The sequence below is a fragment of the Somniosus microcephalus genome, chromosome 3 (genome assembly GCF_052327205.1).
Source record: "Somniosus microcephalus isolate GS21.2 chromosome 3, FLI_Smic_1.0, whole genome shotgun sequence".
NCBI lineage: Eukaryota > Metazoa > Chordata > Chondrichthyes > Squaliformes > Somniosidae > Somniosus > Somniosus microcephalus.
In genome coordinates this window covers 81,009,710-81,031,683 of record NC_140989.1, presented here as the reverse complement: position 1 = coordinate 81,031,683, position 21,974 = coordinate 81,009,710, and the positions used below count along the sequence as shown (strand labels likewise).

Genomic DNA, 21,974 nt, shown 5'->3' with positions numbered 1-21,974 from the left:
ATATATATATATATATATATTTAATAAAAGTCGCTTTTAGACACGAGAGTATTAATTTGAAGGTGGGTTTCAAAGGAGTCTTTAATTTTCCTCACAGCCAATCATACTTCAGTTAATAAGTAAAATCCTGATAACAGATTTGGCTTGCCAAAACATTAGCCGTGAGTTTATTTAATTTTAATAAACTAGTGTTTATTTTAAAAAGTGAATAAAGATTTAGTGTAAACGATCATTAGTTCTGATGAGCGTTGAACAGCAATAATATGGTCGTTTATTTACTGAGAGAAGCAAAAGTTGACATTATAGATGTAACAATCTGTCTTGGTGGACGCCAGCCAGTCCAGGGGGTTTAACAGGGGCAGTCTACTGTGGAAAGAATTTATTCTATTACTGAGTTGGCTTGCCCTTGTTTTTATTGTTATTTCAGTGTGTCAGATATCGCAGCTTCCAGGTGGAAGACTTTACAGCAGATTTTTAATCCTATTGCTCTGTACGAATACATGTCACCACGCAGGTAACGGTCATAATAGCTGACAATCTAACTACAGTACTATACTTCATGCCTGATTGTCGTGGAGCCTTATGACTAGAGAGTTTTGGGGGGAGCAGAGGATTCAGTAGGAAGTACAGACAGGTAGGGGTTATGTAATTTTCTCACTTTGTAAATGACTATTACATTTTCCGTACCAAAAAAAAATCCGTGTGAGGTGATGTTACTGTATCCAGACTATAGAAGCATGAAGAGAGAGAAACTCGATGACTAATGTTTATTGTGACCAAATTGGGGAACGTCAACAAATGTGGACAAATGTAAGAGGTTTTCCAAATGGATAAATGAAAGTCTGTTTATTGAAGTAACAAGTGTGTTGATGAGCATCTATTTTTAGCAGCGTCGTTATCCTCCAATTTCCTCGTGCTTTGCTTATCGTTTCTACGTAGCAATTATTCATAGAACTAAAAAAAATCATACATGCAATCAGAACACTTGGCGCTGCCCTAATAAAAGTAGATGAAAGTCAGTTAAATTGGTCCTGGAAGTAACACATGGCAATCTCACCATCTGCTGTGGTAAATTGGATGGCCAGAAGAATATTGTAAGTACGGGCTTTAATCTGTCTCAAAACTTGCTTTGTTTCTACTTACATATAAAATGGCCACTTTATTGTTTGTGTTGGAAGTATTTATAATGTGGAAGGCTGCTTAATGCCTTAAAATTGTGTTCATGCAAAATAACAGTTAACTTCAAAGCCTTTCTAAAGAAAACACAAGTACTTTAGGATGGTAAATTTATTTAATTTCCCACTTTCTTGTTAATGCCCCAATTCCGCCACGGGGAAAAGTAATAACAGTTCTATGCAGCTGGTCCTGGGTCAGTACTGGTGGTCCAGGGCTGAAAGATCATTGCCCTACCTCCTATAATCTGCACCTTCACTGGGTCACGCCATTAAGGTTACAGTATTTTAATAAACATACGTGTCGAGTGTCACTCATTTGGAGCAAGACTCACTCGACCTGCTTTAAAGTGTAACATATATTGCAATAACTCTCTTCCTTAAAATGAACACGGCTCCATTTAAATGTGTTTATGATTTGTCTCACTTTTAAAAAATCATAAATCCCACTCCTAGCATTTCTCTAATGTTGACAGATCTCATTTTAAACGCGGCAATTGTGTAGGCCAAGAACCAAGAGATTGCAAGTGGATTTGGGATATTTTATATTCAGACTGTTAGAAACTAAAGAGCATGCCCGGGTATCTTAATTTAAAAAAGTTCATTCTGTAAATTTAATTTAGGAAAATTTCAAAGTCAAGCCCAAGTAGGTGGAGAAAGCGGAATTCAGCCTGGTTTTACTTTCACAGCTCCAAACCTTGCTGTCTTCTGTCAACGATACGTCAAATCAGTCTCGGTGACCTACATTGGCAGCGTTCCAAAAATGCCAACTAGTGAAAGTTCAATCTACTCGCACATTTACTGGGAATTGACCTTCCAAACGTTTTTATTATTAGATCGAGTTATTTTATAAAATATTATCGAATGGTTAAGTCATACCTGGTCTTTTAGCAACAACACTGTCCCTATCTGTGCTCCACGCCATTAATCGTGGTGTGCTCGCTTTATTGGTTTGTGAAGCGGTCGGTTAGTAAATGGTTAATAAGATTAAATAAAGTATAAATATTGCATATTGCATTTAGCTGGAGTATCGCTGGAACTCACATAAAACAGGTCTGCAGAGGGCCTAGAGTAAGGGTTCCTGTGAAACATTTCACTACATATCGTTATGATCTGTTAAAATTAATCTTTTAAAATTGACATAGCTTTCTGTGATTTTGCCCCCTCCCCTACCCCAAATGTATAGGTTTGACTTGAAATATAACAACGAGCAGTAAATCTGTTGTTGGTGTCCTTTACGAATGTGGCGAGGTGAAGGATCCAGAGAGGGAGTGCGGAGGTCAGGACTCATGATACGGATTGTACCGGGCTGCAGTCCCGTGAACCCAATCCCTGGAGCCACACGGCCGCATGGCACGGGCCAGTTAAATAAACAGCAGTCTGGTGACGAGCCTATCATGGATGGGGTTAAAGATAAAGCGCGTTTGGAGCTATGTTTTTTTTAAAGAAATGGTTTGTTAAAATAGAAAAACGTCCCTACCGTATTAAAGCCTGCCCCTCTTCCAAAAGGCGATTAATTATTACCGAGAAACAATTTATCTTTTCAAATATATTAGGTACGCCAGTGGAAATAAAGTGTAGAGATTTTTTAAACAGCGCCAATTCAGTAACCACTAGCGCGGGTATTATTAAGGTTGCTTTTTTTTAAGAACAATATTAATAATATAGAAATCTGCAAAGGCAAACTTCACCAGTTTTCTTGCTTTCTGTGCAGTCCCAACAGATTATCTCGTGGGGTGGGGTCTTTATATTTAGCCTGCATGTAATTTATTCTAATACAAAAATAAAAGGGGAATAGATAAGCTATCAAAATAATTATTACATTTAGTAACAATGAAATGTCACTAACGTAAATTTACGTACTTTAAAACTAAATTATGTTTTATGTTTTAAGTGTGATTAAGGGAGAACAGCAATGATTCTCCCTATGAAGTCCGAAGAACGACAATAAATATATTAGAAGGTATTTAATAAATTTCCCAAATTCAGGCAGCAAACACCTTAATCTCTGGTGTAGTATCTCTGAGGATATTTGCTGAGGAACACAAGATGGCAAAGAGCTCGCCAACAAGTACAACGAAACGTCCTTTAAAACAGTTTACCCATTTTATTCGATGCATTTACGATCAGTGCAATCTTTCGAATCAACTGGCATTAAAAGGAAATATTGGACATCACTAAGTGAACAGACTTGGTAAGAGCAGATGATCATTATTCTGAATGTTAATACATGGTGATAGCGCAAAAGGAAGCGGTGAAAAAAAGGGTTTTGATAGGTAGGACTCCTGGGTAATATTTATAAATCCGGTGCCTCTAATAATCCAGCTGGGTGTATATTAAGCAAATGGAAATCAATGTCAAAACATTAAAACCTATAATACAAAAACATTCACTCCTAAAAGATATTTTTAAACAAGTCTGTATGATTTCACGTGTCAAACAATGTATTTACATATTTGCAATTTACAAGTAGGAAATTGAGAGTTTGATCTATTTCTCGTCTTCCTTTCGCAACATTATAACTTACTCTTTTCTGAAAAATGTCCTTTACCTCGTGGTAATCCTGTTGTTGGGGGGAGGGGGTAAATTATTTTCACATTTATAGCACAATTTGAGACGGAGATGCTGGGGCACTTTGTGCGGGTGAGACGCTTTGCTTTGATGCTGCAGTACTTAAGGGGGCGAGCCCCGACCTGATGACAGTGGCCTTGTGATCGGGACAGTCGGTCACCTCAATGTCTTTCTCATTAACGTCAGTCGATTCGGAGTCACTTTTCTCACTGTCACTCTGGTTCTCCCTCACTCGCTGTTCTCCCTCCAGACAGGCGGGCTTCTCCAGTTGCTCCTTCTCCTTCTCTTTCTGTGCCTGAGCTTCCTTCGAGTGCCTCCACTTCATCCGCCTGTTCTGAAACCATACTTTCACCTAGTGGGGGGGAGAACAAAGTCCCCGAATTAGAAAAAAAAGTCACTAATTTTAAAAAAGCCGATCCTTCCCTGTCTGCCCAGAGGTTGAGGAGTTCTCACTGGACTGGTTTTGAGCTCCATTGAATCACGCGTTACAAAATGCGGCCCTGGTTTTGCATAAGTTACCACTTCCTCTATACTCAGAACTTTACAACTCCTTAAAGCAGTGTGGTCACCGTTTAACAGTTTAAGAGCCACGTTGCACCTTCATTCATGTGAATAGTACCACATTCTATTAATAATCAAGGTGTGTGCATTAAATAGTGGCCGAGAGCCGGTGTCAATTCAGTGTCAAATCGGGTACTTTCTGCAGCTCCAGTACTGCCTGCACTGTAACGTTGTCTACTTTTGAATCTTCATCCTTCAATTGTTTTTTACGGCTAGTTTTGTAACGGATTCTAATAAACTTATAGATCTAGTATTAGCATTTCCAAATCGCTACTGTGCTTACAGATTGTGCAGGCAGGATTGTATGAAATCATCAGATATTTCAAGTACTAACCTGTGCATCAGTCAGTCCCAGCATCGCCGCGAGCTGCTTCCGGTCAGGTTTGGTCACATACTTCTGGATCTCAAATCTTTTCTCAAGACCCTTTCTCTGCAGATTGGAGAAGACAGCTCTGGACCAGGAGCGTTTCCTTTTGTACGTCTGCGGCATGGTGTCTTTCGTTAGAACCGCGTAAGGCCCTGCTAGTTAAAATAAAATGTAGCATTAGAGTTAATGTTGCAAGAAGTTCTGCCATTTTATTACAGAACAAAATAAACAAATTTGCTTCTAATGTGATATCTAATCTTATTTAAACTTTACTAAAGACCAATAATTTAAAACAACACGCGCTGTTGCTATTTCCAGGAGTTCGGAGCTGAGGTGTCTATTCTGGGCTGCTTGTTGCAGTTTGACAGTTCCACTAGTGCAAGCTGCAAGAGCACAGCGGCCGGTTTGATTCCATGGGCCCTTATACCGTTAGTAACTTCATCGGATCGGATCATTTTCTTTAGCTGAACTGTAAATACTATCGAACCGTTTTAATCACTGCCGTCCACATGCAGGATATAAATATGGGATTATTGGTTTGTTTTTTTATCGCAAAATTAGACTTAATAAATGGGTTATGAATAGGATACTAAAAATTTTGCAGGTTTTATACCACATATTTTAACAAGTTTACCTTACGTAGCCTAATTATTTCCCTGAGATTAAATGTGCGTTTAGTACTGTGCTGTGGAGTGATCGCCTTCCAATATTGAAATATTGTAACCAGCACGTCTGGTGCAGATTTTTTTTTTCTGTGGCGAAAATTGGCGAATTAAGACTATTAACCTGGAAACGAGTCCTGATAATGGTGCTGGGACGAGGTTCTGGAGTTCAAAACTGAGGGAGGCTCACCAAGTCCAGGGTCCAGGGACGCAAAGAACTGGCTGGCGGAACTCTGCACAGAGAGGTGGACTCCAGACTGCCGACTTGTGCCCATCAGAGAGCTAAGATCTGCAATGGTAAATAGAGAACAGGGCACGTTAGCGTGTTGCTGTCTTTTAAAATCGGTCTCAAGTTCAGTTTGGTCAACTCTCAAAACAATGACCAGCCTAAATGTCAGTTTATGCTAGTCACATAATCCGAAACGTACAAAAGGTTAGCAAGTGAGGAAAGCGAGACTTGTATTTACAGAAACCGGGGAGAAACGCACTCCCTGGCAAAGACAAACCCCACAGACATTCAGTGTGCATTCTGACTGACTCCCGTTATTTCAGTTCTTACTTCCCAAACGATCCACCTCACCCCCTTACACAGACACAGATAAAATGCTGCAGTACAAGCTAAAAGCGGCACTATAACCGGCCCAGAAAGCAATCCGCGATTTCCCATCAATTTCCCAAGCAATTGTTGCTGATTTTAAATGTGTAAAATGAGAGTGTCACTTTGCTAAGACACTGTTTTAACATTGTTACTGATGTTTGAAGTGAAAACGACTGGTTTGTGGCTGACCAGTCTTACCTCGTAAACTACTGCAGTCTTTGATTTTAAAGTCAAAATCTGTGGATAGAATGCGGTCAATGCCGAACTTGAGATCTTTGCTGGAGGGCGCGGGAAGCTGCTGCATCGAGCCGCCAGCGAGGTGAATCCTAGCCGATGAGGAAGTGCAGATGGCGGGGGCTCGATGGTAGGGAGAGGCCGGGGAAAGTCTCTGAGTGAAGCCGCCGATATGCTCCGGGGCCACGGGCGTGGGACGCAGAGGGGAGCCCGAAGTCTGCATGGCGTGTTGTCCGCTCAGATGAGCCACGGCGGCTGACGATCCCGGCAGAGGCGGCGGGGCGGTCGGCATGTTCTCGGTGTCGCTCAGATGCAGGATGTCCGCGATACAAAAGGAAGGTTTCTTCACCGAATCCAAAAAGCCATTCGAGCAGTAAGCAGACCAGAGGCTGAAATTACTGGCGTAATATGGAGCTAGTCCTGTGGTGTACATTGTGCAATCCTCCCTCGGTTTGCCCTGTTTCGAAATAACAATTAGGATGCAAATGTAAAAGATACGATCTAAAATAGACTTCTTTAGAGGGGGGAGGGAAACTTGACTTTGCGAACTAAAAAAACTTTCCTAAAACTCATCTGCACATTTGGCAGAGAGTTCAAGTAGGCTTGGGAAGAAGTTGCCACTCTTCAACTATGATTGGCTCCCCGAACTCCCAGTGCATCCAATGGCAGTGAGACCTTTGGAGCTCTGACTCCGCCTACTGCACTGCAGCTGCGACTGAGGAAGTCCATCAGACTTTAAAGCTGTCATTCGCTGGAAGCAACATTATTTTAAGATATTTTTGACACAAACAACTGCAACAATTGAAGTCGTAAGTCGGTGGTTGTAATCAACGTCTTCAATAAGTCCCTATAATTAAAAATTATGAGGTAAACGCAACAACATTTCCCGTCCATTGTTGATTCTTTCTTTTAATATAATGCCTGAATATTGTTGAGATTTATTGTGTGCGCAAACACAGAGGCAACTGTTGTAGACATGTGTGTCTTTAACAAATCTAGGAATAAGCCAACAAAGACTCAAAATGAGACTGTTTAAAGTTAATTTATATTGATGTCAAGGTGTTATTTTGGTTTGCGCGTTATAATTGATAACTGCATCAGATCATATTCAACATGATACCGAAATAGTTTTATGTTTTAAAATAACGTAAATTATGGTCATTTGGGCGAGGTACCAGAAGCCAGCCCGTGCCCGTGGACCCGTGTCCCAGCATCAGCCAGAGCCTTCTGGAAAAGAGGGGAGAGGGAAAATTGTTAAGAAAATGTTGTCACACAAGTAAGGCACAAATCACACTTCAACCTGAAATACTAAATTGTAGCGCCTTGGATGCAATTGCTTATTTGGGAATGTGCTGTACTCGAAAGCAACTTAATAAAGACATTTATTACTGTAAATGCATATGTATGTGTAACCTCTATTTCAAAAACAGCCCCACTCTGAGTGTACCTCTAACACTGCCCCTAATTCACAATGCAGCAAATTTGCATTTAATCCTAACCTCCTACAATTGGCTTTATAACAATAGCGTATTATTAAACAGAACGTTATTGCCCTGGATCTGTCTGTCGCCCTAACCTTAACCCCCTACTATTGGTTTAATGACAATACCTATTGCAAATGAGTTATTATCATGGGTCTCTGTAACAATGGCAAGCATCTTGCTTTATGTGTACTCAGTACATTCTTAAGTATTTGTTTAAACTGGAAATATATAAAGACTTTTTTCCTGGACCAGTCTTCAGAGTGAAGGAAACGTCGAGCTCTATTAAGTTCACATCGTTGATAGCCATCCTGTTTTGATGTGCTTAAACGCGAAGTAAATGAGCGGATGTGCCTGTTAGATTTTCTTAAAATAGAAGCCGTTTAGTATTTTAGGATACAGCAGAAATCCTGATTTCTTCCGGAGAAAAGCTCTATAATGACTGGTAGAACTTCCGTTTTCAATATTTGTGCAACTTTATCTCGTCTCGCAAGTTGCACTTGTGACGCAAATCCGCTCCGGTACATGAAAAGTGCCACAGAAAGAAGGGAAAGAAAGCTGAGGGCACAGACTTCAGTCCTTCCACCAAATAAAAGAGAACGCCACTTTCACAACTGTTCCTGTAGTTCTGCTGACCCTAAATCTGCTATAGAATAGAAGAACCAAAGGCACCAGAGGTAAAGCTCAGCACTCCAGGGAAAACCAACAGTCCGTATTTTAATTTAAAACATGAACCAATTTGACGACCGGGGGAAGGGCAATTTTAATTTCACTTCTAGGTGTCTTAAATAGCATTTTATTTTCAGGCGGATAAAGCATTATAAATTGAAAACCGCCTCTCAGATTAAAAGTCAGTCCATTAAAATGGTTAGAAGATATTTCAGTTTTCAATTTGCTTGGAATCTATTGGTAAAATCAAATTCTTATCTAATGTCTGTAACTCTGTTGTAGCAGAAATATTGCAAGGCAATAGTAGGACATGAGTAAACGGCGATGATCTTTCTATCAGTTGGACTGGTCCAGTTCTGATATCTAATTCGGTGCAGTACTGCTGACCTATCGCACGCAATAGCACTCACAGGATTTTATTCCCAAGCTCCTATTATCTTAAATGTTGGAACACAATTAGTATAGAAATTGTTTATTTTATATACATGTCAATCTAATTTATGATAATAACCCGGGATCGTTTCTGTTGGAGCAGTACATAATACTTGCTATTGTTTGGTTTCTTTAAGAATGATTAGCCCCGGAAGACTCTCTTTGGCCCACAGTACATTTACAATATTCCAATGACACTTTTCCGGGACACAAATAGCGAAATGAATCTCTGTTCAATCAGACAGACATAACAATATGGGGAAAAGGATGGAGAAATGGCTCAGCGGGCACTGAGCTACACAGTTGTTTCAGGTGCTACAGGGCTGTAAAAGGAAATATTTTAGTCATTAAGCGGTCATTATGACAGGCATGGGACCAGTCTATAAAAAGATAAACATTACAGATATATATTTTGTTACATAGGTTCTGGAGGTGGCTGCTGTTTATTCGTAAGAAAAATCTGTTCGATAGATAGTGTTAAAATAGCTCATTTGTTTCCGACAGAAATCGGAATCAGTCGGATTGTATCCGCCTACCTCTCTCAACTGACTACCTGTCTATTCATCCTTCTACATCTGGCGGAGTGCCTGTCTATCATCTGTCTATATTTTTTCTATCTATTCATATTTGTCTATCTATTCTGCTATCTATTTTGTTGTGTATCTATCTCGTCTTCCCAGTTCTTCTGAAGATACCTTTACTTTGTCTCCTGTAAGGTACCTATTGAAAATATTTAAACAGTCCAGATTTGTAACGCTCCCTAAGTTGTATCAGCACCGATAATATTGTTTAAGAAATGCACATTTAGTGAAGTAAATTAACCCGCCAGTTAAGAATTAAATCAGTTCCAGTATATATAGCAACACAAATGATTTGAAACATATTTTCAGCTAAACTTTTGCACAGTGTTTATATCCACATAATAGAAGAAAATATTTGTTTTTGAACATGTAAAGTCTTAATATGGCAACGAATTTTAGGAAACTCCATCAGTTATTTCCCTTGCGATACGGAATGTAATACAGCTGCCATCAGCTTTAGTATTGATGTGAAAGTGAGCTGTGCTGATCGTTTTTGCAAATGGCTGGGTGTTTCCACTACTGCCGCCCTCCTGGCGATCAGCAGGAGGGAGACAAGGAGGAAGTGGAATGAGCTGAGCTGCCCGACTTACAGTTGCGCATTGCCACCTAGAGGCCGGCCGCGGCCGCACAGTCCGAGCCATTGCAGAACCCGCACGGGCTCATTTATTGGCCAAACACTAAGCAAATCAGGTAGTCATTGCCTTTAACTTTCAGGACAAAAACCACATTTCCTTTTAAACTATTTACTGCTGGGTAAACTTTTTGCAGCTTTGCACTTTAGTGATTTAACCGTCTTTCCCATGTTACTAATTCTCTTGATAATCCATCTCCCAAATATATGGTTAGACGATATGCTTCATGAATGTTAACCAATGTAATGTATTCTCCCCTATGGAATTTGTAAATGTTTTATATATTAATACACCGTGCTCTCAGGTGCCAAATTTTTCAACGAAATTATTTGAGTGGAAAGGAAGTGGGAGCGAATAATCTTTTAAGAGGCGGTATTCGAAGTCATTCTTTAAACTGTTCTACTGAGAACACATAACTATCGCCGTAGGAGCTACATGCAAGTGTTATTTAGTGTTGTTTCAAATGTAACTTTTATTTCTAAGAGACTGGAGCATTCTGAGGGGAAGTGGCAGGCAGCATGAGTTCTTGCCATTCTAGTTTTCAAAAGTGGTTTACATTGAATTTTGTGTTGGTTGTACAAATGATCAAATACTCGGAAACGAAATATAGAACACCGGCTTTATAATAAGCAGCAATAACCGTCCTGGTTAGGTATTCGCACTCAGGTTTTAAAAGTCTGGGTAAAATTACTTTTTTGGAAGCTCAGCTCGTCGGACAGGATTAACCCGAAAGATCGGCTCTGAAATGGGCTGCTGTTGCAATGAGCTTCCAGTTGATGCAAAGATCGAATAATCTCGGCGATCTACTCAACACTCATTTGAGTGTAAATATTTTCAGAGCTTGGTTGCAGCAGCTCGCTCGTATTCATGCCCTGATTCGTATTAGTCTCGCGCGTAACTAGGGGTAGGGCCCATTTTCTTGTTTCATTCATGGTTAAAAAGAAAAAAATCCCCAACTCGTTTCTCTCTGCATCAACTGCGAACGGATCGCGGAATCCTGCTTCCTACAGACTGTACATTGCAGGCTGCTCACAGGCCAGTAACTTCCAATTGTGAATTCTTGTCAGACGAAGTGCTTTCTCCCCCTTCCGATTTGATAAGTACCCCCTGCTTACAATCCACATGACATGCAGTTTTGTGAACATTTCATCTGCGGTTGCTCTGGTGATTTGTGACTCTTTCCTGGTGGAGAGATGTGTCGATGAGCCTCCTGTGTAATTAAAGCCTTTTGCACCTTGCCGCACACGAGCATGTGTTCAGTGCCGTACAGCTGCGGGACCATCCATCAAATCGCCGCAAAGCACTGAAATATTTGGAGGTGCCTTCCAAGACATACAGATTTTACAGCGTTTGTCTATTAAGTGAGTAAGATGCGCTATTGGCTTAACAGGACGTAGCATACTGGAGTGCGTCTTATACCAAATGGGAAATCATCAGATGTAGTGTGTGTGTGTGTATACATTCATCTTTCATGCTCCCATACTGAGCTTTGCATGCTGGGGGCCGCAGAAAATGAAATGTATCCTTATATATTTATTATTAATATATACCACTAAACTATTAATTATTTATTTATCAGAAAATTAGACATATCCTGCCCATGATTTTCTGTGTTTAAAGTTAATTTTCTATTATGCGATTCCCCACGTGTGTAGCTCCACATCAGCAGAGCGGATGAGGGGAATATACCCCATTTAATTTTAATTACATTTGATAGTATCCTTGTCATTTAGTGTAAAACATGCACTGATATGCAGCATTCTGTCACATTTACGACATCAATTTTATCCACGTCTTGATTCCATCACCCTTCCAAGTGTCAAAGTAAAGTTACGGTAAGGCTGGTTGTTTCTGATCTGGAGCCAGAGATTAACAAGCACATGCCAAGCTGCAAACTCTCCTCGCAAACAGCAATTAACATCTACTTGAACACAGTATCTCCAACTTGCAACAAGTAGACGTTGTGGGACAGGCCTGCTTAAACAGAGGTTTACTTTAGCAGCAGAATAATAGTGCATTAAATGGTATAACTCTCATAAAACAACATACACAAAATGTAAGTGGGCTAAACAATGGAACTAAAAATTTAATGCAGACAAGTGTAAAGTATTGCACATAGAAAGGAAAAATAAACTACATACATACGTTATTAATAGTGCTGAAATAGCTACGGTGAAGCTGAAAGAGACCTCGGAGTCTTACTCGATCCAACACTCATCATGTCCAACCCATGCAGAGCAACAATCAACATAACCAAGAAGTTTGAACTACATGACCAAAACAGTAAAACACAAGTCAGAAGAAGTCATGATCAAACTGTACAGTGCTTTGGTCAGACCGTACCTGGAATATTCTGTGCAGTTCTGGTCACCGAGAATCAAGGGAGACAAGCAAACACTGAAGGCAGTGCAGAGAAGAGCCACATAGCTAATACCTGGTGTTAGTAGTCGTGATTTTTTTGGGCAAGGCTCAAGGGGCTTGGGGGAGGGGTAAAATTCAACTTTGGCGGTAGTGCAAAACAAGCAATAGCGAATAGACAGCCCATTTTATACCCCATGCAATTTTCTTCCCCATTGGAAAAGAAAATCAGGCAGGGTGTAAAACAAGCTGTCAATTTGCTATCGCCTGTTTTGCACGATTGTCAAAATCCAATTTCACCCCCTTGGGCATTTCAGCCTAAAAAGTAGGCATCTGAGAGGTAATTTTATAGAAGTGAATAAGATAGTAAATGGTATGGAAAAGAATATCCGGAATATGACTTTAAATTAAACAGTGTGATTGGACAAGGTGACATAGGTTCAAACTAGTTAAAGGAACTGTTAAGACTGATATCATGAGGTTGTTCTTCATGCAGAAAGTGATCAACACTTGGAATGGATTTCCAGGCAGCGTGACGGAGGTGAGAACACCCTGTAATCAGTTAAGAAATAATTAGATGCAGCAATGCGGGGGGGGGGGGGGGTGTAGGATGCATGTGTAAAGTTGGGCTGAATAGCCTTCCTCATCCATAAGTATTATGTGATCTTGTGAGTTACCATGAGCAACACCACAGGAGATCCATTTGTATGTTTTAGTTTAAAGGTGCATCATTGTCATAGAGTAGTGCTTCACAAGTGTTTTTCACTTGTTTTCTAAACATGACTCAATGATGCTCATCACTGCATCCTGAAAACATTATTGTATCAGTTGCATATTATGCTATCATAATGAAAGTGATGTACGGCTCTTCTCCCTCATCAAAGTGGTAACGATTCACTGAAATAATTTTTAAAAGTTTATTGCAATGACAATTGGGGAAAACTGTAGAAACCTTGTGCCATTTGCTAGGAAAATACTTAAGTTTTTGCAGGTAAGGTCAGCTTTCATTGTGTGTTCATACTTCTAATCTCCATCACAGCTTTGATCCAGACATGCCTACAAGAGCTGAATGCCAGAGTCGAAATGAGAGGAACTGCCCTCAACATCAAGACAGCATTCGATTAAGCATGGCACCAAGGTGCACCGGCAAAACTAAGGTAAATGGGCATCGAGGGGAAAACCCTCCAGTTGTTGGAGTCATATCTGAAACAAAGGAAGTTGTTCATGGTTCTTGGAGGTTAATGGCCGCAGCCCCAAGATATAGTTGCAGGAATTCCTCAGGGAAGCATCTTGGCCCATCTATCTTCAGCTGCTTCAACAATCTTTCTTCCATCATAAGATCGGTGGTGGGGCTGTTTGTTGATGATTCCACAGTACTCAGCTCTGTTAACATCTCCTCCAATAATAAAGCAGCTAGTGCCAGCCAAAGCTAGATTTGGGCTGACAAGCTAGATTTGGGCTGACAAGTGACAGGTAACATTTGCATCATATAAGTGGCAGATAATGACCATCTCTAACAAGAAAAGGCCAAACCTGCCCCACCCCCTCCCCAAAACCTTCAATGGAACCATCAACACCAAGTCTCCCACCATCAATATCCTGGAGGCCACCACTGGATCAGCCTTACCAACAAAGTGGCTACACGAGCAGAGCAGAGGCTGGATACTCTACTTCAGGTGGCCTGCCTCCTAACCACACAAAGCCTCTCCACCATCTGTGAGGCTCAAGTCAGAAGGGTAATGGAATACTCAGCACTTGCCTGTATGGGCGCAGCCACAACAACACTCAAGAAGCCCAACATCATTCATGACAGAGCAGTCCACTTGATTAGCACACCTGTCACTGAATTCAACATCCACTTTCTAGTTCCCCTCTAAGTCACACACTATCCTGACTTGGACATATACTTAATCACCGTTGAGTCAAAACCCTGGGATTCTGCACCTAACACCATTGTGGGCACACCAGTGGTTCAAGGAGAGGGCCAACCACCTTCTCAGGTCAATTATCAATGAGCATTAACAATGCAGCCTTCACAGTGCTGCCCATATCCCAAGAGCAAATAAATAAAACAAAACTTGTGTGCACTTACTAACAGCCAGGTTCACAGTAGTGTGATAAAGGCTATGGAGCTTGGCTCAGATATGATGGGTGGCATGAATAGATTTAGAAAATAAGGAGTGAAAGAGAGAAATAAAATTAAAAGTTATTTAGAATAACAGAAAAGAGACAATGGGTTAATTCTGTTAAAGCCGTGAGTTTTCTTTACTGCTTTCACCCCAAAGGGGAACGAGTATTTCTGTCCATCTGTGAACACAATTACAAACATGATTCATAGGTTGGCGAGAGGCTCCTTTGGCCAAGTTTGATATCCATCCATGCTCTCCTATTATGTGAATGGTGTCTGGACAGAGTTTGGCATTTTTTCAGAAGTCAGAATTACCAGTTGTTTTCCTTTCTGTTATTTCTCATCAACCGTTTCTTCAGAATTTTTTGTTTTACGAAGTACAGGAAGAAGCAGCTTAGTGTTGAGCTTTTGACCAAGAAACCTGAGTTCTGAGTCTCAATAGACATCTGGAATTAGAATTCACCTGAACTGGTGAGTTTGTTAACGGGAGTAAGGGCAATTAACTAGGGATCACGTTCTTTCTGTACTCACTTTCATCCAGATAGGTTGACCAAGTTTCATCATTTATAGTGTCCACAGAGATACCCATGGGCTGGACCATCTTAATATATTGACCAATGTAAATTAGGGTGAAATTAGGGAAATTTGAACAAATAAAGTTTTGAAAGAAACATGTGATATCATAGTACAATATTCACTTTTTAACTTTCTGGGCTGCAGTTTAGTTAACCCGACCAAGTTAGTAAGCATACAGTAATGAATTACTATTTATTGACCAGTATTAAATATGTTCTCAATTATCAAATTGAGCTCCTGGTAACTGCCCCAACCCTGGGGACAATGCTCAGTTTTTCTATCTGTCTGTGAGCACAATTACAAGTTTAATTCATTGGTGGAAAGGATGAATCTTATGGACTTACCTGATATCCAGCCATAGCAACCTCACATTACATCAATCCTGCACAGACAGGGTTCAGCATTCTTCGAATGCTCTCTCTTGCTGCATATGGTTTTCACCTATCAAACAAGGTTAGAACTAAATTGAGATGTAGAGTAATGTTTTCAAGATGACAATTATTGTTGCCAAATAACTGCAACTTTCTACAGTTTTTAACATTCGCATGTAACAAATCCCACAACCCCATACAGTCTGGACTTCCCAAGAGTTTTGGAAGATGTTTTGCGATTGAACTTCTGAACATATGAGAATCCAACTTATATCATCTGTGTTCATGTTTGCAGTGATAATAAACTGAAAAACAGATAGGAATAATTATGATGAATATAATGATGCTTTCACTGATATGTTTTCCAACTTTAGCACTACATTATTCTAATTCGCACAGCCCAGTGGAAATGGGGCAGTAATGGGGTTCAAATGGAGATGGTGGCCTTATCGCCCTGTTCCTGCCCCACCGCCATTTTACCCAGGGGCCGGCTGATGGGCGGCCGAGGTGCCCAGTTGAATCAGACAGGAGCCTTGTTAATCTATACACATCAGGGTCCTGTGACATACATATGACCCAGATGCCATTTTAACTGTCTACTTCAGTGAAACCTGCCAATACAGCAGAAGAGACCTGGAAAAGTTAGAGCTGAAATTATTTTTGGGGGACCAGGAGGAGCAGGATGGTTCCTCAAGCTCCACAAGAATATTGTCGACCACTCTGGTCCAGGCTCCCCCGTCCAGACCTATTGTGCCGGCGAGCTGCATCGGAATGCCCATTTGGCGCTTGCAGCCCGCTGCATAGATACCTCCCACGGGCACTGTTGGATGCCAGGCCAATGCACTCTGCTGATCAGCTGCCCGCTAGTTAAAACCTACTCTGTACTGTCTCTGTAAAGTAATTGTTTAAGAAAAATAAGTAAAAGTCATAATGCAACAGCATGTAAATATTGTAACTTTAAAAAATAAATTTGGCTGATGGGGAAATAACCACAGGAAAACAAAGCAGACACAACATAGGTCTGTTTTATTATGGGTACTACAATATTTAAATATTAGAACCGACAGTGGGCATTTGGTAGTATACAGTCTTTTCACTTCTGGAGCCTGCATTTGAATCCAGCCCAGACTAATGGAATTAAAGTCTCCTCTGTTGGCCTCTGTAAAATCTTTAAGTGAAATGAGTTTGGACAGTCTCAATAGAGTTCCTGGTTGGCAGGAGTCCACAGCAAAAATCTGTACTAAATTGGCAATTTTACTCAGAGATCTCACATGGTAAATGGAAACATCACAGTGGTGGAGTGGGTGGATGCTCTGCTGAGGTTGGGACAGTGCAGACAGAGCCTTATTCCTCATCTGGCCTCTGCTATACATATCCTGCAAGTGTTAGATGGTGACCTGAGTTGGAAGAGGTTTTCTATTGCCGGCATTGGTATTCTTCAACTCAATGTTAAACACCCCCCCCCCAACCCACCCTAAAAACGAAAAAGGATTAATGCAACAACTCTCATTTCTAGAAACAAGGCTTGAAATTAAAGAGTTCATCCCAATGTACAATTTACAAAGAAGGGAGTGTCATGGAAACAAGGGTGACAGTACAAGGGCGACCTGCTCATAACAGAACTAAAAAAAAGTTTCTCTTACAACCCAATGTCATTCTGTTGACAAAGAAGATGAAACCACAGGTTTTTGAAAGCTTCTCCATCCATATATCTTCCATTAGTCCAGAAAACATCAGATCAACATTTCGAAATATCTGAATATTTGAAGTCACTTTACCAGGACCAATGCTTTAGGAGACAGCAGATAAAAAGGAAAATGGGAGTTACTGACAAGGGGAGTGATACAGTTTAACAGTTAATTGGATAGCCTCCAAAAACGGGCCCATTCAATGTGATGCAGGCAGCACACCAACTTCGTGCTGCCTGCTCATTACCATGATTATAGCATGCAGCCAGTGCTAACTGTGCTGTTGAGTGGCTGCACACCTCAGAAGGGGGGCCCAAAATCATGAGAGGCTAGCATGAGTTAAAGCTAGCCTGCACTACTTAAAGCCAACCTGCACTTTTTAAAGAGGGGATGCATTGTGGCTGGAGCAGATGGTGGAAGTCCTTGTTCAAGTCACTTTGTCATGGAAAAAGACTGAATAATGGCACAACATGGGAGAGACCGTGCTCCAAGGTTCTCGGACGCTGCGCTGGTGGCCTTGGTGGAGGAGGTGGAGAACAGGAGAGAAGTGCTGTATCCACAGGGGGCCAGGAGGCCCTCCAGACAAATGCTCAGAAGACAGTGGGACCAGGTAGCCATGGCGGTCAATGTCAGGAGTCAAGCCTCGAGGACCTGGATGCAGTGCTGCAAAAAGTTCAATGACCTCACACGTGTGGTCAAAGTCAGTGAATTCATCTTCAAATACCATATCCCGCCAACTGCACCACATGCCCATTAATCACCTACCAACAATCTCTATCAATCGGGACTCATACCTAACATTAACAGCTGCACCTCACCCTCACACACTTACCACTGCTGCAAACCTCACACCCAACATCTCACAGCTTGCACACACTGCCAGCTATTCAACCATGACAGCTGCATCACCTATTCACTGACACACTTTCATCTCTCTTGCAGGACAAGATGGTGCACAACCGGAGGCAGCAGGTGCTAACAGGCAGGGGACAGATGTGCCTACATGCCCTTACCCCCATGGAAGAGACGGTATTCGCCATCATTGGAGCAGCCATTGCTGAGGCCGTGGTCAGCGGCAGGGTCGAAACCATTGAAGATGATGGTATCCTCAGACCTAACCTCCTTCTCACATCCCACTTCCCCATCTTCCCACATTCTCTTCTGATTTACAAGCTGCAGATGGTGTAAGCATGCACCTCTTGCTTTCCCACCCCGCACCCCACCCCCGCTCCCTTCACCACAGCCTAACCTATAATTAACAGTATAATTGCAATCAGTGCAAAGGAAATCTTTAAAAATGTTTGCACGTATATACAGAATTCCACGTTCCCTGGCCAGAGCATATTACAAAGCCAGCAGTATAGTCATATCTGCATACCTGCAGTACAACTGAGCATAAAAGGTTTAATCAAGTTAGGCACTGCATCCTGTATTATAATAGGACACCTTATTAACTATATACCACTTCCAAAACTGCTGTGTCATATTTACTGCAAGGAAATTGTCGTTTCTTTCTCCTGCATGTGTTTCCTGGGGGGGGGGGGGTCACACCTAGCTCTATTGTTCTCATACTTTTAAGGAAGGTGCACCAATGCGTCATTTCATATCTCACTAGAACAGTTGGGAATAATCAGATATTTTGCATGGGTATTAGCAGCAATATTAGACCCTGAAGCCAGATAAGATTGATGCCAAGATGACTATTTCTGTGTAGTGTACCACAGGAAAGCACATTATGACATTTATAGGATTGGTGCTATTGTTGATTGCTTTCTGTTTGACATCTTGCCAATTTTGACAGTTGTTTACAATGGCAGTTATGGCTGTGGTTTATTATAGAATTCAACTTGAATAGCTCTTAAAATATAGAAAACCGGAGATGAATGTTCCCCATGAGGTTAATGCCCAGTATCTGGCTTAAGGAGCAGCTAAAATTAATAATAGCTTTCTGTTTATTTAAAACATTCCCACTTATTAATTTTCTCTCCATTGTTTTTGATTCTGATGGATTTGCTTCGGCATGATGTGCCATGTTGTAGCCTTCATGTAGTGCTTCCTGGGATATATAGCCCAGTGTATACAGCAGAGACATATACACACTGAATTACATTAAAAAGGCAACACTACCCTATGTGGAATTGTTCCATTCAGACCAGGGAGGTCCCAAATTCAATACCCTGTCTGCGCTAAGTTCGTTTCTTTCAGTTAAGCCAACAGATGGCCTCAGTACCCCTAGTTAGAGAGGGAGGAAACACTCAACATTCCTGTTCCTGATCACTATCCAATTATGTCTTTTGAAGTGTAAATGAAGGGCCAGGATCGGCTGTGATGAACCCATGGTCAAATATCCTGTTGGCACTCATTTGACAGAACTTTCAACTTCGGGGCGTAAAACAGGCAAGATCAGAAATTAAAAGTTTTCACCCATTGTCTCGGCTAAACAAGTGAAAAATAGCCACTTGAGCAAGATATTGTCATGACACCACACAACCCTGCCACAGCAACCTCTGCAAGACATGCCAGATCATCAACACAGATACCATCATCACACGTGAGGACACCACCCACCAGGTACATGGTACATACTCATGTGACTCGGCCAACGTTGTCTACCTCATACGTTGCAGGAAAGGATGCCCCGGAGCATGGTACATCGGCAAGACCATGCAGACACTGCGACAACAGATGAACGGACACCGCGCAACAATCACCAGGCAGGAGTGTTCCCTCCCAGTCGGGGAACACTTCAGCAGTCAAGGACATTCAGCCTCCGATCTTCGGGTAAGCATTCTCCAAGGTGGCCTTCGAGACACACGACAACGCAAAATCGTCGAGCAGAAACTGATAGCCAAGTTCCGCACCCATGAGGACGGCCTCAACAGAGATCTTGGGTTCATGTCACGCTACATGTAACCCCACCTGATGCAGGGTCATCCAGACTCGAGTCGACATTGGCTTGTTCTCTCTACACGGATGCGGCCGGACCTGCTGTGATTTCCAGCCAAAAAAAAAAAAATGTTTTTTGTCTGTTTTTTTGTTTTTCATACAGACCCCAGCATCTGCAATATTTGACCCCTTGTGACCCCACCTCATTGTTCTTTAATGTAATGTTTCCCTGACTGACCTGTTTGGACACCATTCACACCTTTGACTGCTGTGATTATCTCTCTGCCGAGGTGTGATTAATGGCAGTTGGAAAGGTTACCTGTAAACATCTGACATGATTCTCTGACTATATAAGCTGTGTCTTTATGCATTTCTCCACTTCACCTGAAGAAGGAGCAGCGCTCCGAAAGCTTGTGATTTCAAATAAAGCTGTTGGACTATAACCTGGTGTTGTGTGACTTTTTACATTTGTCCACCCCAGTCCAACTCCGGCATCTCCACACCAAGATATTGTAAGGCTGCCAATGACCATAGAACTATCAAGAGTCAGTGGTTTCAGAAAAGGAATGAATAAAAAGGGAGAAAATTTGGACGGAAAAGAGCAGCATGGAGCTGGGATGTTTTGGGGATGATTTTCAAGTATTGCCCGAAACAGGAGCGAAGTCGGCGGAACAGCCCCTCTGCCCGCCTGTTCATGCCAATGTGAGACCTGAGCTACTTTGAGGCCCAGGTTTCATTAGTATGTCATCTGCAAGCTATAGATGCCAAGCAGGCACTCTGCTGCAGCTCACCGATTCTCAAAAGGTGGCAAATCAACCTGCTCCCATGCAAAGATGGCCAGTTGGTTGGGCCTTGTGGGGAGGGGGAGAAATGATTCCGGAGGTCCATAAACAGGCTAGAGATTTTTTGGTGGCTCAGGAAGAGTACTCCAGCTCCTCTTGGGCCCACTAAAGTAAAAATTGAAAGTGGTTTCCAGTTATCCTTTTAAGGATCGTTAGGCCACTCAATGCCTGGTACAACTGGACATAGCATCAACAATACACACTCCATCCATTTCTGCCTGAAAATTGCAATCAGGATCCTACAACGCTATAGGACCCCAATTTGCATATTTAGCATATTAACTTAAATGGAAAGGAAAATCAGGTGGGGTGTATAATGGATGGGCAATCCAATATCCCCCATTTTATACCATCACCAAAAGTTAAAATTACCAAGAAATTTCAAACATTTGTAATTGGTTTGAAAAAGTTTATTCTTACCCATTGGTTTTTTCAATTCACTTTGAGGACTGCCTTCCCTCTTTAAAACACACTTAAAAAAGCTTTTTCAGATTTTGTCTCCATTAATGAAATGCTTTAAAACTCATTCTGCTCTTTCCCTGTCCCACTTGCAGCCCCCACCCCCCATCCCCAATTTCCAATGCAGGTTTGACAAAGCTCATGAATATAAAAATGGAAGTCTGTATATAACACTCTCCAGGTCATCTACTATGCTTTATTTGATGAACTCTGTTAGAATAAAATATTTACAATAAGACTTTTCAAGTGTCCCGGTGCAGTTACAGTCATTCTGTATAGATCCTGATAATTGTGAAATGACTATTATAATGAAAATGCCGAAATATTATTTCAAGATCAAGAGATTCCATTGTAAGCTAATATTTCCCTTATAGACCTGCACAATCTGGGAAAATAGAAAGCCTGTTCTTCTAATGTTATTTTGAACCACTGTCACAACTCTGACCCTCATGATCAGCAACGGAGCCATTCAATAGTATTACCATCTACAGCACCAAGTGCCTTCAACTTAGTCACCAACTGTTAAGTCCGAGACAGTCAAATAAAAAAGGGATAATGATGTTAATATCACAAGATAATACATAAACTTCAACCTAGCTCTGAAAATATATCAATCAAATCAACAGATGGCTTACATTAAAGTCTCTGGTGAAGCCTTGTCTAATAAAAATATTGAGCCTGCATTACGTCAACAATATGTTATATA

The 21,974-nt window shown here is 41.3% G+C and overlaps 1 protein-coding gene and 1 long non-coding RNA gene across 5 annotated transcripts; one reads left to right on the top strand and one right to left on the bottom strand.

Annotated features, from left to right (window-relative positions):
- Positions 1-3,259: 3,259 nt before the first annotated feature.
- On the bottom strand, positions 3,260-7,343 carry hlx1 (H2.0-like homeo box 1 (Drosophila)). Of its 4 annotated transcripts, none has more exons than XM_085981294.1 (4): positions 6,130-7,343; positions 5,458-5,622; positions 4,639-4,823; positions 3,260-4,095 (listed from the first exon to the last, which is right to left on the bottom strand). In XM_085981294.1, exons 1-4 carry the CDS (start codon positions 6,596-6,598, stop codon positions 3,772-3,774), a joined length of 1,143 nt encoding a protein of 380 aa, XP_085837420.1. In that variant the 5' UTR covers positions 6,599-7,343; the 3' UTR covers positions 3,260-3,771. The 4 variants fall into 4 exon arrangements, with proteins under 4 accessions (XP_085837420.1, XP_085837419.1, XP_085837421.1 ...); XM_085981293.1 differs by having other exon boundaries at positions 4,639-4,826; positions 6,130-7,342; XM_085981295.1 differs by having other exon boundaries at positions 4,639-4,826; positions 5,524-5,622; positions 6,130-7,335.
- A 3,378-nt stretch (positions 7,344-10,721) lies between these two features.
- Positions 10,722-20,390, top strand: LOC147121182 (uncharacterized). The gene is made up of 3 exons (XR_015075388.1): positions 10,722-11,321; positions 13,358-13,475; positions 18,024-20,390. It is a non-coding gene; the product is annotated as an uncharacterized LOC147121182 (long non-coding RNA).
- Positions 20,391-21,974: the final 1,584 nt, after the last annotated feature.